The sequence below is a fragment of the Lissotriton vulgaris genome, chromosome 4_1, assembly GCF_964263255.1.
Source record: "Lissotriton vulgaris chromosome 4_1, aLisVul1.2, whole genome shotgun sequence".
NCBI classification, from domain to species: Eukaryota; Metazoa; Chordata; class Amphibia; order Caudata; family Salamandridae; genus Lissotriton; species Lissotriton vulgaris.
In genome coordinates, this window is record NC_141691.1 from 19,563,863 (window position 1) to 19,578,199 (window position 14,337).

The following is a 14,337-nucleotide window of genomic DNA, read 5'->3' on the forward strand; positions in this document are numbered from 1 at the left end:
AATCACATTGGATGCTCTCTGAATGTGATATGGATGAGGATTACAATCTCTCAAACACTCTATAAAAAGTAAACGTGGGTCGGATTTTCATGAATGCAATCACAAATACAGTGGTCTGCTGACACCAGCATGCCACCATCCCTATGGGGATATCCAATTAAAGTAAGTCTAAATTTGTGACCTATATAATTTTCATTCATGTGACAGACTGCATTGTGATGCAGTTTGAATGAAAATTTTGAGAACCCACCTATTAGTGCACAGGTTAGTTCACAAAATTCCACTTGTTGCAAAACCTGTGTTTTCTGACCGGTGTTTTGTACGCCGCGTAGATTCCGTGAGGTTTGGGGTGCCCATTTTAATGTCTTGTGTTCTGTTTTGCAGGCTGTGCACAGGAGCTGATTTATGTTGATGGTTTATCACGCGGTTTCAGATCTGCATTCTGAGCATTTTGAAGCCAGATGACACTTCCTGCTTGGCATGAAGGATATTTCTATTTTAAAAATTCATTTTATTCATCATGGGTTTATCAGTCAGAGTCAATATCCTGAGGGAGCATCACCAGAGACTCAGCACCGACAAATATTTGAGAAAACAAGCAAGATGTGACTTGCTAATCATATTTAGTTGGATATTTTTATGATGTGTCTTTAAATTTGAAGGTTAGGTGGGGAGTGTTAGCTTTACCTTATGCAGAGTGCATTCTATATTTTAATGTTTTCTGAGGCTGTATGAAACTGTCCAAACCTTTATACACAGACGTGTCTTAAAAATACATATTCATACACCAAATACAGTCCACTTTCCCCGCTGGGACATGTAGTTTCTGACGCCTGAGCAGGTAGACCAAACGTTGCAGTGTTTGTATCATGCTTGATAAGGTTTTAGGCCTAGATGTTTAACTTTGTTGGATAATGTAATCTGTGACAGTAGTACGTGAAGGGCCAAACTTGCTATCCTCATTCCGGTGATGGGTACAGACAGGGGCTTGCCGAATCATGTTGTTTATGTATTTATACAGTAGCGTCTTTACAGGAACAAAGTGACATTGAAATCAACTGAGCAACCATCATGGTTCCAATTGTCTGATTGCTTTACTTTTCATTGTCATTAGAAATTGTCAAGTATTCCCCAAAGCTGGAGGCAGACAGAGGGAGCACAGGGTATTTCCATGTTGAGGGGGTTAAAAGAGTGCACTTAGAGTTCTTCCAGACAGCCCTACGGCTGCCACATGGAGCAGGAATACCAGTTAACATCATGGTGGTGCATGCTGCTGTCCAGAATTTCGCTCCCAGTAACCTTTTATTGAATGTGTTGAAGTTTGCAATTTCCCTGCACACGTATCAGCATATGATGTCGCAGGCCCCTTCATGTGACTAGGCACAGGATACCATGTTCCAATCACTATCATGGCCACACGCAAATACATGTGTAACCCTGCTGCATCATTTTCAAGCTGGCATATATCAGATTTGGTCTCCAACTTCACCAAGTACATATTCCCTACTGCATAATGAACACTACTCCTATCGTCTATATGTACATCTAGAAATCACAACAATTTCAGCATATGTCCTTTTCCTTACACCTAGCAACCAGTCAACCTAGCAATGCTAAAGAGATATTGGGTTATTTGGGCACAGCATCCCATATCAAGGACAACTGGCATATGAGTGTATTACAGAGTAGAAAACAGCTGGGACCCATATGATTTGTCTCACACAAGTCCTCAGAAGACGCAGGTAGCCAATTATCAAAAAGGTCCCCCCATGCATGGATTTATTCCTCTATCCAAGAACGGACATTATGGTCTATTGTTAACCTAACGTAGTCAGGCAATGATATGCATTCACTTACAGATAATCAATAGTATCAAATCACCACTAATTGGGATTGTATGTCAGAATACTCAATCAGAGGTAACAGGCACAATTCATCCCAATTTGTTTTCAGCTTAAAGATCCCGCCAAACTCACTCAGAAATTATACTAGTAACTTCACATTGATGTCATTGTTGAACAGATAAACAAATACATCATCCTCATATATACTGAAATTGTATGCCGCCTTTTTATCCCCATTCAGGGACCATTAATACACAACAATCAGACCAATGACTCAATATTCAGTGTGAAAAATTATAATGACAGCGGGCAACCCTGTCTAGCAACCCTCCCTTTTCATCATCTTAACCTTGTACATCTATCTGTACGTACATCATCCTACGTAACACTTCTAGTAGGTAAGGCACCCAGAGTATTAAATACATTCCCATTGTCCATAGAGACCCCCAATACTCAGTTTCCACCTGCCTAGCCAACCATGTAACTATTTAAAAGCCTCCCTAGATTGAGGAAGGTGTTGCTGCCCAGAATACTGTTTTCTGATTTGCCTACGGTATAACATGTGTAACACACATCAAAAGTATAGCTAATATCTTCTCAAACACTTCATAAAATATTTAAGGATAAAAGGCGATAAGATACCACATTCACAGGATTACTTCCTGCTTTCAGATGGACTAGGAAGAAGGCCTCTCTCATGCATGTCAGAAGTGATCCGTGGTTCTAGCCACCTTGTAAACCTTGTACATGGATAACAATCAGGGTGTCAGGCGTGTGGAATATGCGGTGTAAAAGTCCATCCACACCTGGAGTGTGACCTCTCACAATTTTCTTCAGTGAGAGTTGGATAACTTCTTCCAAGTCGCTCCTCTAATTCAATACTCTGTAAAAAAATTAAATCTGCTTAACCTAATCCTTCTTAAATGCTCCTCCAAACATTACCTTCTTCCATCTTGGAGGGGCATCATAGGTCATGGTGTCTTAATCTCAAAAAACAATATGTTAATTTCTTCCTGTTGATCCAATGTCTTCCAGTTGCAGATGTATCTTGCCCATGGGGGCATTTGATTGTTCATGAATCAGAAGTCATGCATGGGATCGTTTTTCATACTTTGCCAGCTGGTGGACTACATATTCCATATATTCAATTTGCCCCAGATTATCAAGTAATGCTTTATAATCCATTCTAAATTTTTCAAGTCTTTGTGACAGGCAGGATTGAGTGACAATTTCAGTACTTGGTCCTCTATACCAGCCTTCATTTCCCCTATCTCTCTCAGTAGAGACCTTTTCAGTCCACATACTGTCCTAAGACACAGTCCCTAGGTACAGCTTTAAATGCATTACACTAAGCTGTCAGTCCATACTGATCTATATGTTCCCATACAACACTCCTCCAGGGCTCCCAGAGGAACCTTCTGCATTGTATCCTCAAATGTACCAAGCCCCAGTTGAAAGACAATTTCAAATGGTTGTTATCTAATAATGTGTGTCCCAGATATGTTGTATCTGCCATACAGCATTACAATAAAGGAATGTATTCTGGTGTGAAGGAAATATTGACTTTTACAATACAATTTGTTTTCTGTAACCTCTGGATGTAATCATTATGTCTCTTCCACCTGGTTATCCACAGCCCTTTATTTTAATTGTCTATTGACCACCATCAAGTAGGCTACCAGTAATGGTGGATTGGACCTGTCCAGGTAGATGTCAGGGATACAGCTGAAGTTCAAGCCATTGATACATGGGGCATACTTGAGCAGGGACTGAGTTAACATGTCCAAAATATGCAAGGTTGGTGTTGATTGCAAAGGCCACTATTATTTACATTGGATTTCCCTAGCACTACCTGCACATCTATAAATCTGCTTTCTCAATCTACCAGGGAATAGTTAATTTGGAAGGGGACCCCTGGAACAACTAAACCCAACACACCCCTTCAGATCCCAGAATATGTTGTGCCAACAGTCGTGCCAAAATACTTTTTATGGAGGAAAACCAGCTCAAGAGCATACTTGCAGTCATGAAAATTTATATTTGGTTGTATGAGGGAAGCATAGATATAGTACTTTTTCACATGTAGTCATACCAGTGCATTCTAAATCAGCTTATTCTATTTCACATTTGTCATTGTGGTTTTAATGTCAAGTGATGCCTGACATGGAGGCACCACGTTGGGATTAAGCTTCATCCCCAACCTTCCCACACATTCATAATATTTTAATGTCTGCAGTAACAATGGTCTGTCTTGGTTTGAACTTGCTACTTGCTCTCTTTGGTTGAGGAATATATAAACCCTCAACCAACATCCTAAAACTTTACATTTTAACCAACCATCCCATTGCAGAGTCTGGGGAAAAGCAAATTGCATCATATGTCTAGCTGTTTATGTGTATATCTCTCCCCTTCTCTGATATTTTCTTCATGCATCGGAATTTATAAAAGTGTCAGCCATCATTGGGGTTTGGGCCTGTCCCTCTCTCAACACCTGTGTTATGTCTCAGGGGCATCTCATCCTCCATGCCTTCAAGAACATCTGGATTTAAGGAAGGAGAGTACCTGTTGAAGCTGACCTGAAGTTTAAGTACAACCATGCCAGCCCCGCTCCCTTGGGCCGCTTATACTTTGATGAGCTTGCTCTGTATTTTCCTGCCTTGCCGTAATCTGTTCTGCTGCACTGACCTGCGTTCCTTGCCCTTTGGGCAAGAGTCACACCCCTTTTGGGGCTGAATGTTTGGGCCATTGCCAATGGGGGCAGAAGTCACTAGACCATCAAAGAAAAATGACATGTGGAATATAGTTTGGCTAATGGTCTGCATGTTATGTTATAATTTGTGACCAGAATTTTTTTCTCTTTTTTATTTTAGTGCAAAATTGATGGTAGAACTGTGTAGTTGCAAGTATTTTCTAAGTAAACCTTTAAACTGTTAACTCCAAATGAGTATCAATTACCCGTATGAATGTGTTTTTGAGAAAATATGTAATATTAGCAGGCTATTTAGCCTCTGTTTGAATTGTGTGTGAAATGTTCCTTGTATTTGTGTCTTGCCTTGCATGTAACTTTTTTTGTTTTCTTTTTTAGTGGAATATAATTGGTGCTTGCTTTGCTTTGTGCAGGTTAGGTACTGGTGAGTCTGTCAGCCGCTGGCAAGTGGGTTAGATTTTTTTTACGGTATATAAGTCTCTTGCCTCCTGGTAATCATTATACTGATAGGACAACATGCCAGGTACTCTAGGATGAACCGTGTTACAGAAGTCAGTTCCAGCCAACAGCCTGAGCTCATCTACCCAGTCATGTCAAGGGAGCTGTGGGTGTGGAGATCTCCAACGGGCGACTGAAGAGAAGTGGAAGCCCTGTGACGCTTGTGCTATCATTCTCCTTGTATTGATTAATGTCTCGGAAAGAGGGTGTCAATGATGAAAAAGGCCATCATGTCATTCAATGTTCTGTTGTCTGCCACTGTGTTGTACAATCATGTACCAGTTTGCCTCATGAACAACATTTTGTAAATGACTGGATGGCTGTGCTGAACTGGGAACACAGAAGAGACCACTAACTTCATGGAACCTTTCACATCTCCACATTACAAATCCACTTAAGCCATAGTTTGGCAGTGCTGTCTGCATGGTTACCTGGTGATACTCACCAAGTAGCAACCTCTTCTGAGGTACCAGCTTGTCCAGGACCATAATTAAATGTTCCCCTATTTCCCTGGTAGCCTCCACCAAAACCCCATTAACTTCATGCCTTTGCGTGTACTCACCACCACCTGTCTATCCCTCCTAGGAGCACCACTCTCCTTCCCTAAACTTACACTGGGGAGTCTCTTGGTGCAAGAAGCATCTCCATCATTGTGCCTTGGCTGGTTGTGAGGGATCAAATAACCTGCAATTTTGTCCCTGATAACCCCTCCCTTGGAATTTATGTTGGCTCATGCCTCATTTCCTGTCGAGGTTTTTGAGGGTCTTTAGAGGACTTCCTCAGTTGACCTTCTTTTCTCCAGGCTTTCTCCTAGGGAGGGACCTGTTTGTACTTCTTCTGGTCAACCCCTGGTTTTATGTGTAAACCCATGTTCTCCCCCACTCATCAGTTGCCTTGATTAGGTCTCTGGTACTAGACATCTTTGAGACCACTAGCTACTGGTGGAACTTCTCTTCAGCACAATGAGTCAAAATGTATTCTCTCAAAAACAAATTATACAATCCTTCACAGAAGTCTGCACTGTTACCAACAATCCATCCTTCCAGTGCCTTCTTTGATATGTCAACAAAGTCTGCCCATGACTTTGTGCTCACTTTCTGGGTGTCTCTGGACGTTACCCTGTACTGCTCTGGGGTTAAACTATATTTCTCAGCTAAGCATGCCTTCTTCTGCTGGTATGATTTCCCATCCTACCCATTCAGGATCAGGAGCCTATCCCTCCCAGCTCCTTGAATTAATTTCCACAGAAGTGCACTCCAATACTTAGAGTAGACCCTACTCATCCGAAGGGTCCTCTTAAAGGCTGCTAGACACTTATCAATACCATCTTCCTTGGAGTACTTAGATATTATGGCATTGGGAAACTTGGGTTCAAATTGACCCTTAAGCATCTCAAACTCTACACCATTTACATTGCCCCCATGTCTTTTTATCCTGCCTCCCTATCCCACTTCTTCTCAGCATATTTTAATGTACACTGCTGCAGATGAATCAAAGCTATTTGGGCCTCAAGCTAGCTCTCTGCAAGGGACAGTGGTGGTTCCTGAGTAGGGGACACTTCCCCTTCCCACCATCTGGATTCAAATGGGTGACACTGGAGAAAATGGAAGAGGCACCATCCTAACCCCCTTGAATCTCCCCTGCTACACCAGACCAAGTCCTAAGGGACTTAAGCAACCCAGAAATCCAGAACGTAGAAAGTTCAGCCAGGACTAGCTCTATGGTTCCTTATTTTTAGGTCAGAACACTGTCAATATTATACACACATACTTAGAAAAATTCTAAAACAATAGATTAAAACAGTTTAGTCCAAAATCCAAAAATGTCAAGTCAAGTCAAGTCAAAAGATTTATATAGCGCGCTACATACCCAGAGGGTCTCAAGGCGCTTGAAGAAGGGTGGGGAGTTACTTGTCGAAAAACCACGTTTTGAGTTGCTTTCTGAATGCTAGGTGGTTCTGAGTAAGGCGAAGGTGAGTGGGAAGTGAGTTCCAAGTTTTAGCTGCTAGGTAGGAGAAGGATCTCCCTCCCATGGTGGTTTTGTTGATGCGAGGTACAGTGGCAAGGGCTTGGTTGGAGGATCGTAGCTGGCGGGAGGGGGTGTAGAAGGATAGTCGTGTGTTGAGACATTCGGGTCCGATTTCGTAGAGTGCTTTGTGTGCGTGGGTTAGGAGCCTGAAAGTAATTCTCTTATTGACGGGGAGCCAGTGGAGGTTTTTCAGGTGATCAGAGATGTGTTCTTTGCGCGGGATGTTTAATATGAGCCTGGCTGAGGCGTTCTGGATGCGTTGTAGTTTTTTCTGGAGTTTTGCGGTGGTGCCGGCGTAGAGGGTGTTTCCGTAGTCCAGTCGGCTCGTGACCAGAGCGTGGGTGACTGTTTTTCTAGTTTCGGTAGGGATCCAGCGAAATGTTTTTTTGAGCATGCGAAGAATGTTGAAGCAAGATGAAGAAACGGCGTTGACTTGTCTATTCATCGAGAGTGAGGAATCCAGGATGACACCCAGGTTCCTGCGTGGTCCGTCGGGATGGGTGCTTTTCCAAGGGCCTCTGGCCACCAAGAGTCGTCCCAGGTGGAGGGGGAGGTACCTAAGATGAGGACTTCTGTTTTGTCTGAGTTCAGTTTCAGACGGCTGTATTTCATCCATTCGGCTACTTCTTTCTTTCCTTCATGTAGGTTGGTTTTGGCCGTGTTAGGGTCTCTGGTGAGTGATAGGATCAGTTGAGTGTCGTCGGCATAGGAGATGATGTTGAGGTTATGTTGGCGTGCGATGGCCGCGAGGGGGCTCATGTAAACGTTGAAGAGGGTGGGACTGAGGGAGGACCCTTGGGGAACGCCGCAAATGACTTCAGTGGCCTCTGTGTTCTTCCAGAGAGGAACGAGTTGATCCATTCCAGTGCCCTTCCTTGGATTCCAATGTCTTTTAGGCGCTGTAGAAGGGTGCTATGGCAGACCGTGTCGAAGGCTGCGGAGAGGTCGAGGAGGATGAGGGCGACTGTGTCTCCATTGTCCAGTAGAGTTCGAATGTCGTCAGTTGCTGCAATGAGTGCAGTTTTGGTGCTGTGCTTGGCTCGGAAGCCGGATTGTGAGGAGTCGAGGGATTTGTTGGTTTCGAGGAATGCGGCGAGCTGGTTGTTGACAGCTTTCTCGACGACTTTGGCCGGGAATGGAAGGAGTGAGATAGGGCGATAGTTTTTGAGTTCGGTGGGGTCAGCTGTGGGTTTCTTCAGGAGGGCGCTGAGTTCAGCATGTTTCCAGCTTTCCGGGAAGGTTGCGGAGTTGAGGGAACAGTTGATGACGTCTCGGAGGTGCGGTGCAATAATGGAGTCTGCTTTGTTAAAGATGTGGTGAGGGCAGGGGTCTGTGGGGGATCCTGAGTGGATAGAGTTCATCAGACGGATGGTGTCCTCAATGGAGATTGGCTTCCAGTCGTTGAGGATGTTCAGGGGGGGTGGGGGTCCTGCGGGGGATTGGGTGGGTTGGTCTCCGGGTTGGTTGTCGAAGCTGTTGTGGATGTCTGCAATTTTGTTGTGGAAGAATGAGGCTAGGGAGTCGCAGAGGGCTTGAGAGGGGGTGATGTCGTTGGTTATTCTGAGGTAATTTAAAGAATTTTTAAAATCCTAATTCACTTTACTGAAAGTGTCGTAATTTGACGATGGCTGGGTTAGCGCTTAGCTTTGCTACACGTTATTCTCCTTAACTTGGCCATATTAGAAAATGCCATCTTGTATGTTACGGTGGCCATTTTGGGGAATGAGCAGCCTCGTGGTCAGCATGCCCTTTAGTCCGTTGTCCGTACCACTGACCACTCGAGTTTGCCCAGCAACAGGCTATTTTTAGTAACGGTCAAGCTTGTACATGTGCAGTCCCAACTGACCATTCACCCCTCAGGAATGTTCCGCCAAAACTGACCAACGGAGTTGTAACCCCTCCCATGAGTTGGCTGTGTTCTAAAAATGACCATATATGTAAATAAAGCTCTGTAACCTTGTACCGCCTATCTTTTTATTACCTGTAAACTGTGTAAAAGAACGAATCACACCAACGTTCGGTGTGATACTTCTTGCATTACCGAAGGGTGCTGTAGGAATGTACCACCACCCCATGGGGTCTTAATAAACTTGTTCTTTGTACTTTTCAGTTTCCGTGCCAACAGTTCTTTCGGTGTAAGCGGGTTATCTACGGAGCATGTAGGCCTTGGGAACCCGATACCACAAATTGGCGACCACGAAGGGACTCATCGGCGACTCGGATGCCCGAAGAAGAGGTTGTGACGAAGGATTGGAAACTCGCCATGGACGCGTACGCTGCCACCGAGTGACCCGAGTCTTGGCACCCACGGTGTTGTCTTCCTTTCCTTCTGATCTGACCTTCCAGGTGGCGCCGGTCTCCGACTGAGTTCTTGATCGTCTGTGTTGCTGGATAAGTGCCTTTTGGCTGATTCGATTAAAGACCTTGGCAGTTGGAATCTGGACCTTTTGAGATTTGGGTAAGATTTGTGAGTGGTAAGGTAGTCTACGGACGCTTACTGAAGTTCTACGATTTGTGATCGGTAAGGTAGTCTACGGACGCTTACCGAAGTTCTGTGACTGTGACTTTGATTTGAGTTAGCTAACATTTGTAACTTTGTGAACTTTGAATCTATATGTGTAGTGCACTTCACATAGGCAGGCATGTAGAGATGTTTCTCTAATCTTGTTTTCTACTCTGAGCAGCACATTTGTGTGAAGTACTGTAAGTGCCATTTTATATGGTATCGCACTTTCGTGATACTTTTTGAACATGCCTGTTTTAAGCACACTCCGAGGGATGTGCTGTCTTGGAAATGGTACCACAATTAGGTTAGCGGAATCACAGCCGGCTCCCCCAGAAGGAACTCCAAACCATGAAATGTACATAAAATTTGGCCTTCCCCCTATAATGTACAGTAAATTATGGCATAAATATACCAGAACCGATCCCGAATTGCAATGGCCACTACATGGGTCGTTTGATTTACGAAAGGTTCAGTTTGTGGAGCAATGTTTGTTTCAGCGCAGGTCTAGACAGAATATGTTTGATTGTGTACGAATGTGGGAGAAAGCGGTGCGTGAACGTATGAAAAATTAGGTTGCCTTGGCGGACAAAGAGCAGCGCAAGGCTGCTCGAGATAAGGCTTTACAGCTTGAGGAAAAAGAGGTTCAGGAAAAGAAAGAGAGGGAGGAACGGGAACGTAAATTGCAAACGACCGGGCAATTTCCTATTCGGCGACCGCTTTATCCTGTCCTTAATAATGAAACGAATGATTTTTCGTTATTAGATCGATCGCCGCCTCCGTACGTTTCACCTACGGCTCCGACTGAAGATTCCGACGATGAAGGGCGAGACAAAAAGGATCTATCAGGTGTCAGGTTATTTGCTCAGAGAGGAGCGGAGTTGCGTAGTTATGCTAGGAAGTTAAATCTGGGCCAAGTAACTGTATCAGACATTGTAGTTGAAAGGGGTAAATGGACAGATAAAGAATTGTTGTGTTTTTTGGCTACTTTCGCGACAGAAGTTGTTGCTCGATATCGTAAATATTCAGATACTCTAGAACCTAAAGCTGTGTTGGTTTATTGTGAGAACTTGGATAAAGGTTTGTTTGTCCTTACAGATACGGATGACCTTTTCAGACAACTGATCCAGCTACGGGATGAAGCGTCCAGATTGCGGGATGAAGGGAAAAAGGATAAGGAGCCAGTGCCGGGGTCAACAGAGCACGTTACGGAGTGTTCTCTCCGGGGTTCAGATAAGAATTATAAAGTGCATGTTATGCCTATGCGTGAAGCGGCACCTTTGTATGTTCCGCCAAAAGGGGATGGTACAGATGAGGATAAAACATCGAAGGATGCGAAGGGGTATTTTATATATAATTGGGTGTATACGCCTTGGAATAGAGCGGATGTTATGGCGTTGAAAAATTCCTTACCTGATCTTCGTAAAAACCCAGCAGCATTCTATGAAGGGGTGGAGGGGGCTATTTCCTCCTGTGTTATGACTCTTGTCGATATAGATCTGTTTTTTGGGTTGATTCCGCCGCCTGATATGTGGAGATTAATTCATAAAAATAATGATGAAGCAATACTTGGGGGAACATGGAAAGAAATAAACCAGGCAGATTTAGACAGGGAACCTGCATGTAAGCCATGTGAGTTGATTCTAGGCCTCCCGGCGGCTATTTTGACTAAACTAAAAATGCTTGTTCCTTCTAAAAAGATCGATTGGACCATGCTAGCTTCGTGCAAACAAAAGTCAGATGAAACGGTCTCAGATTTCTTTACACGCTTTGAAGAGGCGTTTCCCGATTACAGTGGTCAATCGTTAACAGATGATACGGGTAGGCATTTGTTTGTAGATAAGTATGTGGCTAATCTCCTACCGGAGATTGCAAAATGATTAAAGTCGAGTGAAAGTTCCTGGGCCACGGCGACCCCTGCGTCTTTGTTAACCATGGCTCAGTATTATGAGCGGCAGGAATTGGAGGCTAAAGAAAGTGTTGATAAGAAAGCGAAGGAATTGAAAACGAAGGTGATGTTGGCACAGGTTCGTGGAACGCAATCTAGAGGGAATGACAGAGGTAGACGAGGTGGGGGTAATGCGTCGTATGGTCGTACGGATATAGCGGAGGATCAATGTGCTTATTGTAAGGAATTTGGGCATTTGGCTGAAGATTGTCCGGTACTTCGTGAACAACGTAGTCAGCGTGGTCGAGGAGGTGGAAGGTCGAGGAACAGTTATTCGGGGGCGAGAGGTGGCGAAGGTGATCGTGGAAGGGTTGAAGAGAGGGGCCGTGGCCAGGATGAACGTAACACTTTTGATAGACGGAATCAGTATCAGATATTGGAGGGTGAGAATGTGGAGCATCAGGATTATGTGCATGCATAGGACTGCGTAGGATGGGGTACGGAATCAGTTGAAGTGCCGGTAGATCAGAGAGGTCCATATTTATCAGCGGGCATTTTGGGTTCTACTGATCAGTTTTTAGTCGACACAGGAGCTACTCGTAGCGCTTTGTCAAAAAACTTGGTTCCGAGGGCACCCCTGTCTGGCGAAATGATAACATGTGTAGGGTTTGATGGCACACCCTCTCCTAGCCCACTATCAAAACCTCTTGCACTTTGTCTTGATAATTTTTTTAGTTTTGGTAAATTTTTGTTGTCGCCCCATACACCAGATAACATCTTGGGCATTGATTTGCTTAAATATTTTCGAGCAACGATACGTTGCGCTCCAGAGGGAGTGCAGGTTATTTTGAATGACAATTATCCCGAATCGGACAGGTTTTGCACTATACAAGACACTGCAGCATTAGCTTCTCTCCCACACACGTTATGGGCGACCTCAGACACGGATGTGGGACAGATGCTTATACCACCTATTCGTATCACTGTAAAGGAGGGAGTACCTTTGCCACGTGTACCACAGTATAAGATTTCCAGGGAAGGTGAAATTGCCCTGACGCACATTGTCCAAGATTTGATCATTGCAGGAGTAGTGGAGGAGGTTCCTTACAATGTGTGCAACAGCCCTATTCTTCCGATCCTTAAGAAGGATACTGACAACAAGATCTATCGATTTATTACTGATTTGAGAGAAATTAACAAAATTGTCATCCCCCAATATCCGGTGGTGTCTGACATCACGACATTGCTTACGTTGGTCCCCCCAACGGCAACAACCTTTAGTGTCATTGATCTTAAAAATGCGTTCTTTTCTATCCCCATCCACCCTGATAGCAGATATTTGTTTGGCTTCACGTTAAATAATAAATCGTATAGATTTTGTCGTGTTCCTCAAGGTTACACTGAGAGTCCTAGTATCTACAGCCAGGCTTTAAAAAGACAGCTTGATTCTTTTGAATTGCAATCTGGAGTTGCCCTTATTCAGTATGTCGATGACCTTTTGTTAGCTGCAGACTCTTATGCACAATGTGAGGAGAGTACACTTGCTTTGCTTTCCTTTTTGGCACAGAACAATCATAAGGTTTCGAAGAAAAAGCTTCAATACTGTAGACCCAAGGTGACCTACCTCGGTCATCTTTTGTCTAAGGAGGGGCGTGCATTAACATCAGATCGAATTCAGGCGATTTTAGACACACCAGTCCCCCGCACTCAGAGAGATGTACGTGCCTTCATAGGTTTAACGTCCTTTTGTAGACAGTGGATCATGGAGTTTTCGCACATTATAAAACCTTTGTTAGTGTTACTGTCCAAAACTACACCAATGCCCCTTGAATGGACAGATGAATGTCAAAATGCCTTTGACCAATTGAGACAAGCCCTTTGCTCTGCACCCGTGTTAGGTACTTCACGTTGTATGTGCACGAGAAAGATGGGTGCGCGTTATCTGTGTTAGTGCAAGCACACGGGGATAAACAAAGGCCATGCAAATACTTTTCAGCGGTTCTTGACCCTGTAGCACGAGGGTTACCTGGGTGCTTTCGAGCAGTTGCAGCAACAGCGGTAGCTATACGACAGAGTGAGGGAATAGTTTTATCGCACAAATTGTTGGTGTTAGTTCCCCACGCAGTAGATGCCTTGTTGAATCAAACGAAAACACAGTATCTCACGAGCGCACGTTTGACAGGATATGAGCTCACACTTCTGGCGCCACATATCACACTGAAAAGATGCGCTACCCTGAACCCTGCCACTTTATTGCCCTATCCGGTCGAGGAGGGTCAGGAAGAAAAACATCATGACTGTGTTTTCCTGACCGAGGAACAGACAAAGGGTTGTGTCGACTTACAGGATATGCCACTTCCAGATGTGGATGGGGAACTGCGGGTTGATGGATCGTGCTTGAGGCTGCCAGATGGTACGACTTCCGCAGCATATGCGATCACGACACTTAAGACAGTGGTAGAAACAGCTAGAATACCACATAAATCGGCTCAAGCAGCAGAGCTGACACCCCTGACAAGAGCCTGCGAACTGAGTGCTGGCCTATGTGTGAACATAAACACAGACAGCCGGTATGCCTTTGGAGTAGCGCATGACTTCGGGCTACTCTGGAGAGAACGTGGGTTTTTGACTTCTCATGGAGTACACATTATGCACGGAGAACTAGTGCGTGATCTCTTAAACGCGTTGCTTTGTCCAAAGAAAGTAGCGATAATTAAATGCAGTGCCCATAAAAAGATCACCGATAAAGTGGGTCAAGGAAATGCTTTTGCAGACAGTATAGCGAGACAAACGGCTATGTCTCGAACTGACTCCCCCATGTATGTAACAAAATCACAGGCTGAGCGATGGTATGATGCTAGAGCGGAGA

At 44.3% G+C, this 14,337-nt stretch overlaps 1 protein-coding gene across 1 annotated transcript in view; it reads right to left on the reverse strand.

Moving 5' to 3' along the window:
- Positions 1-403: 403 nt before the first annotated feature.
- The window catches only part of LOC147718247 (uncharacterized), a 58,358-nt gene continuing 44,424 nt past the window's right edge, over positions 404-14,337 (reverse strand). The window contains exon 3 of the mRNA XM_086967173.1: positions 404-493. Within this exon, the coding sequence (XP_086823299.1) occupies positions 404-493 (90 nt within the window). The remainder of the gene's footprint in view (positions 494-14,337) is intronic.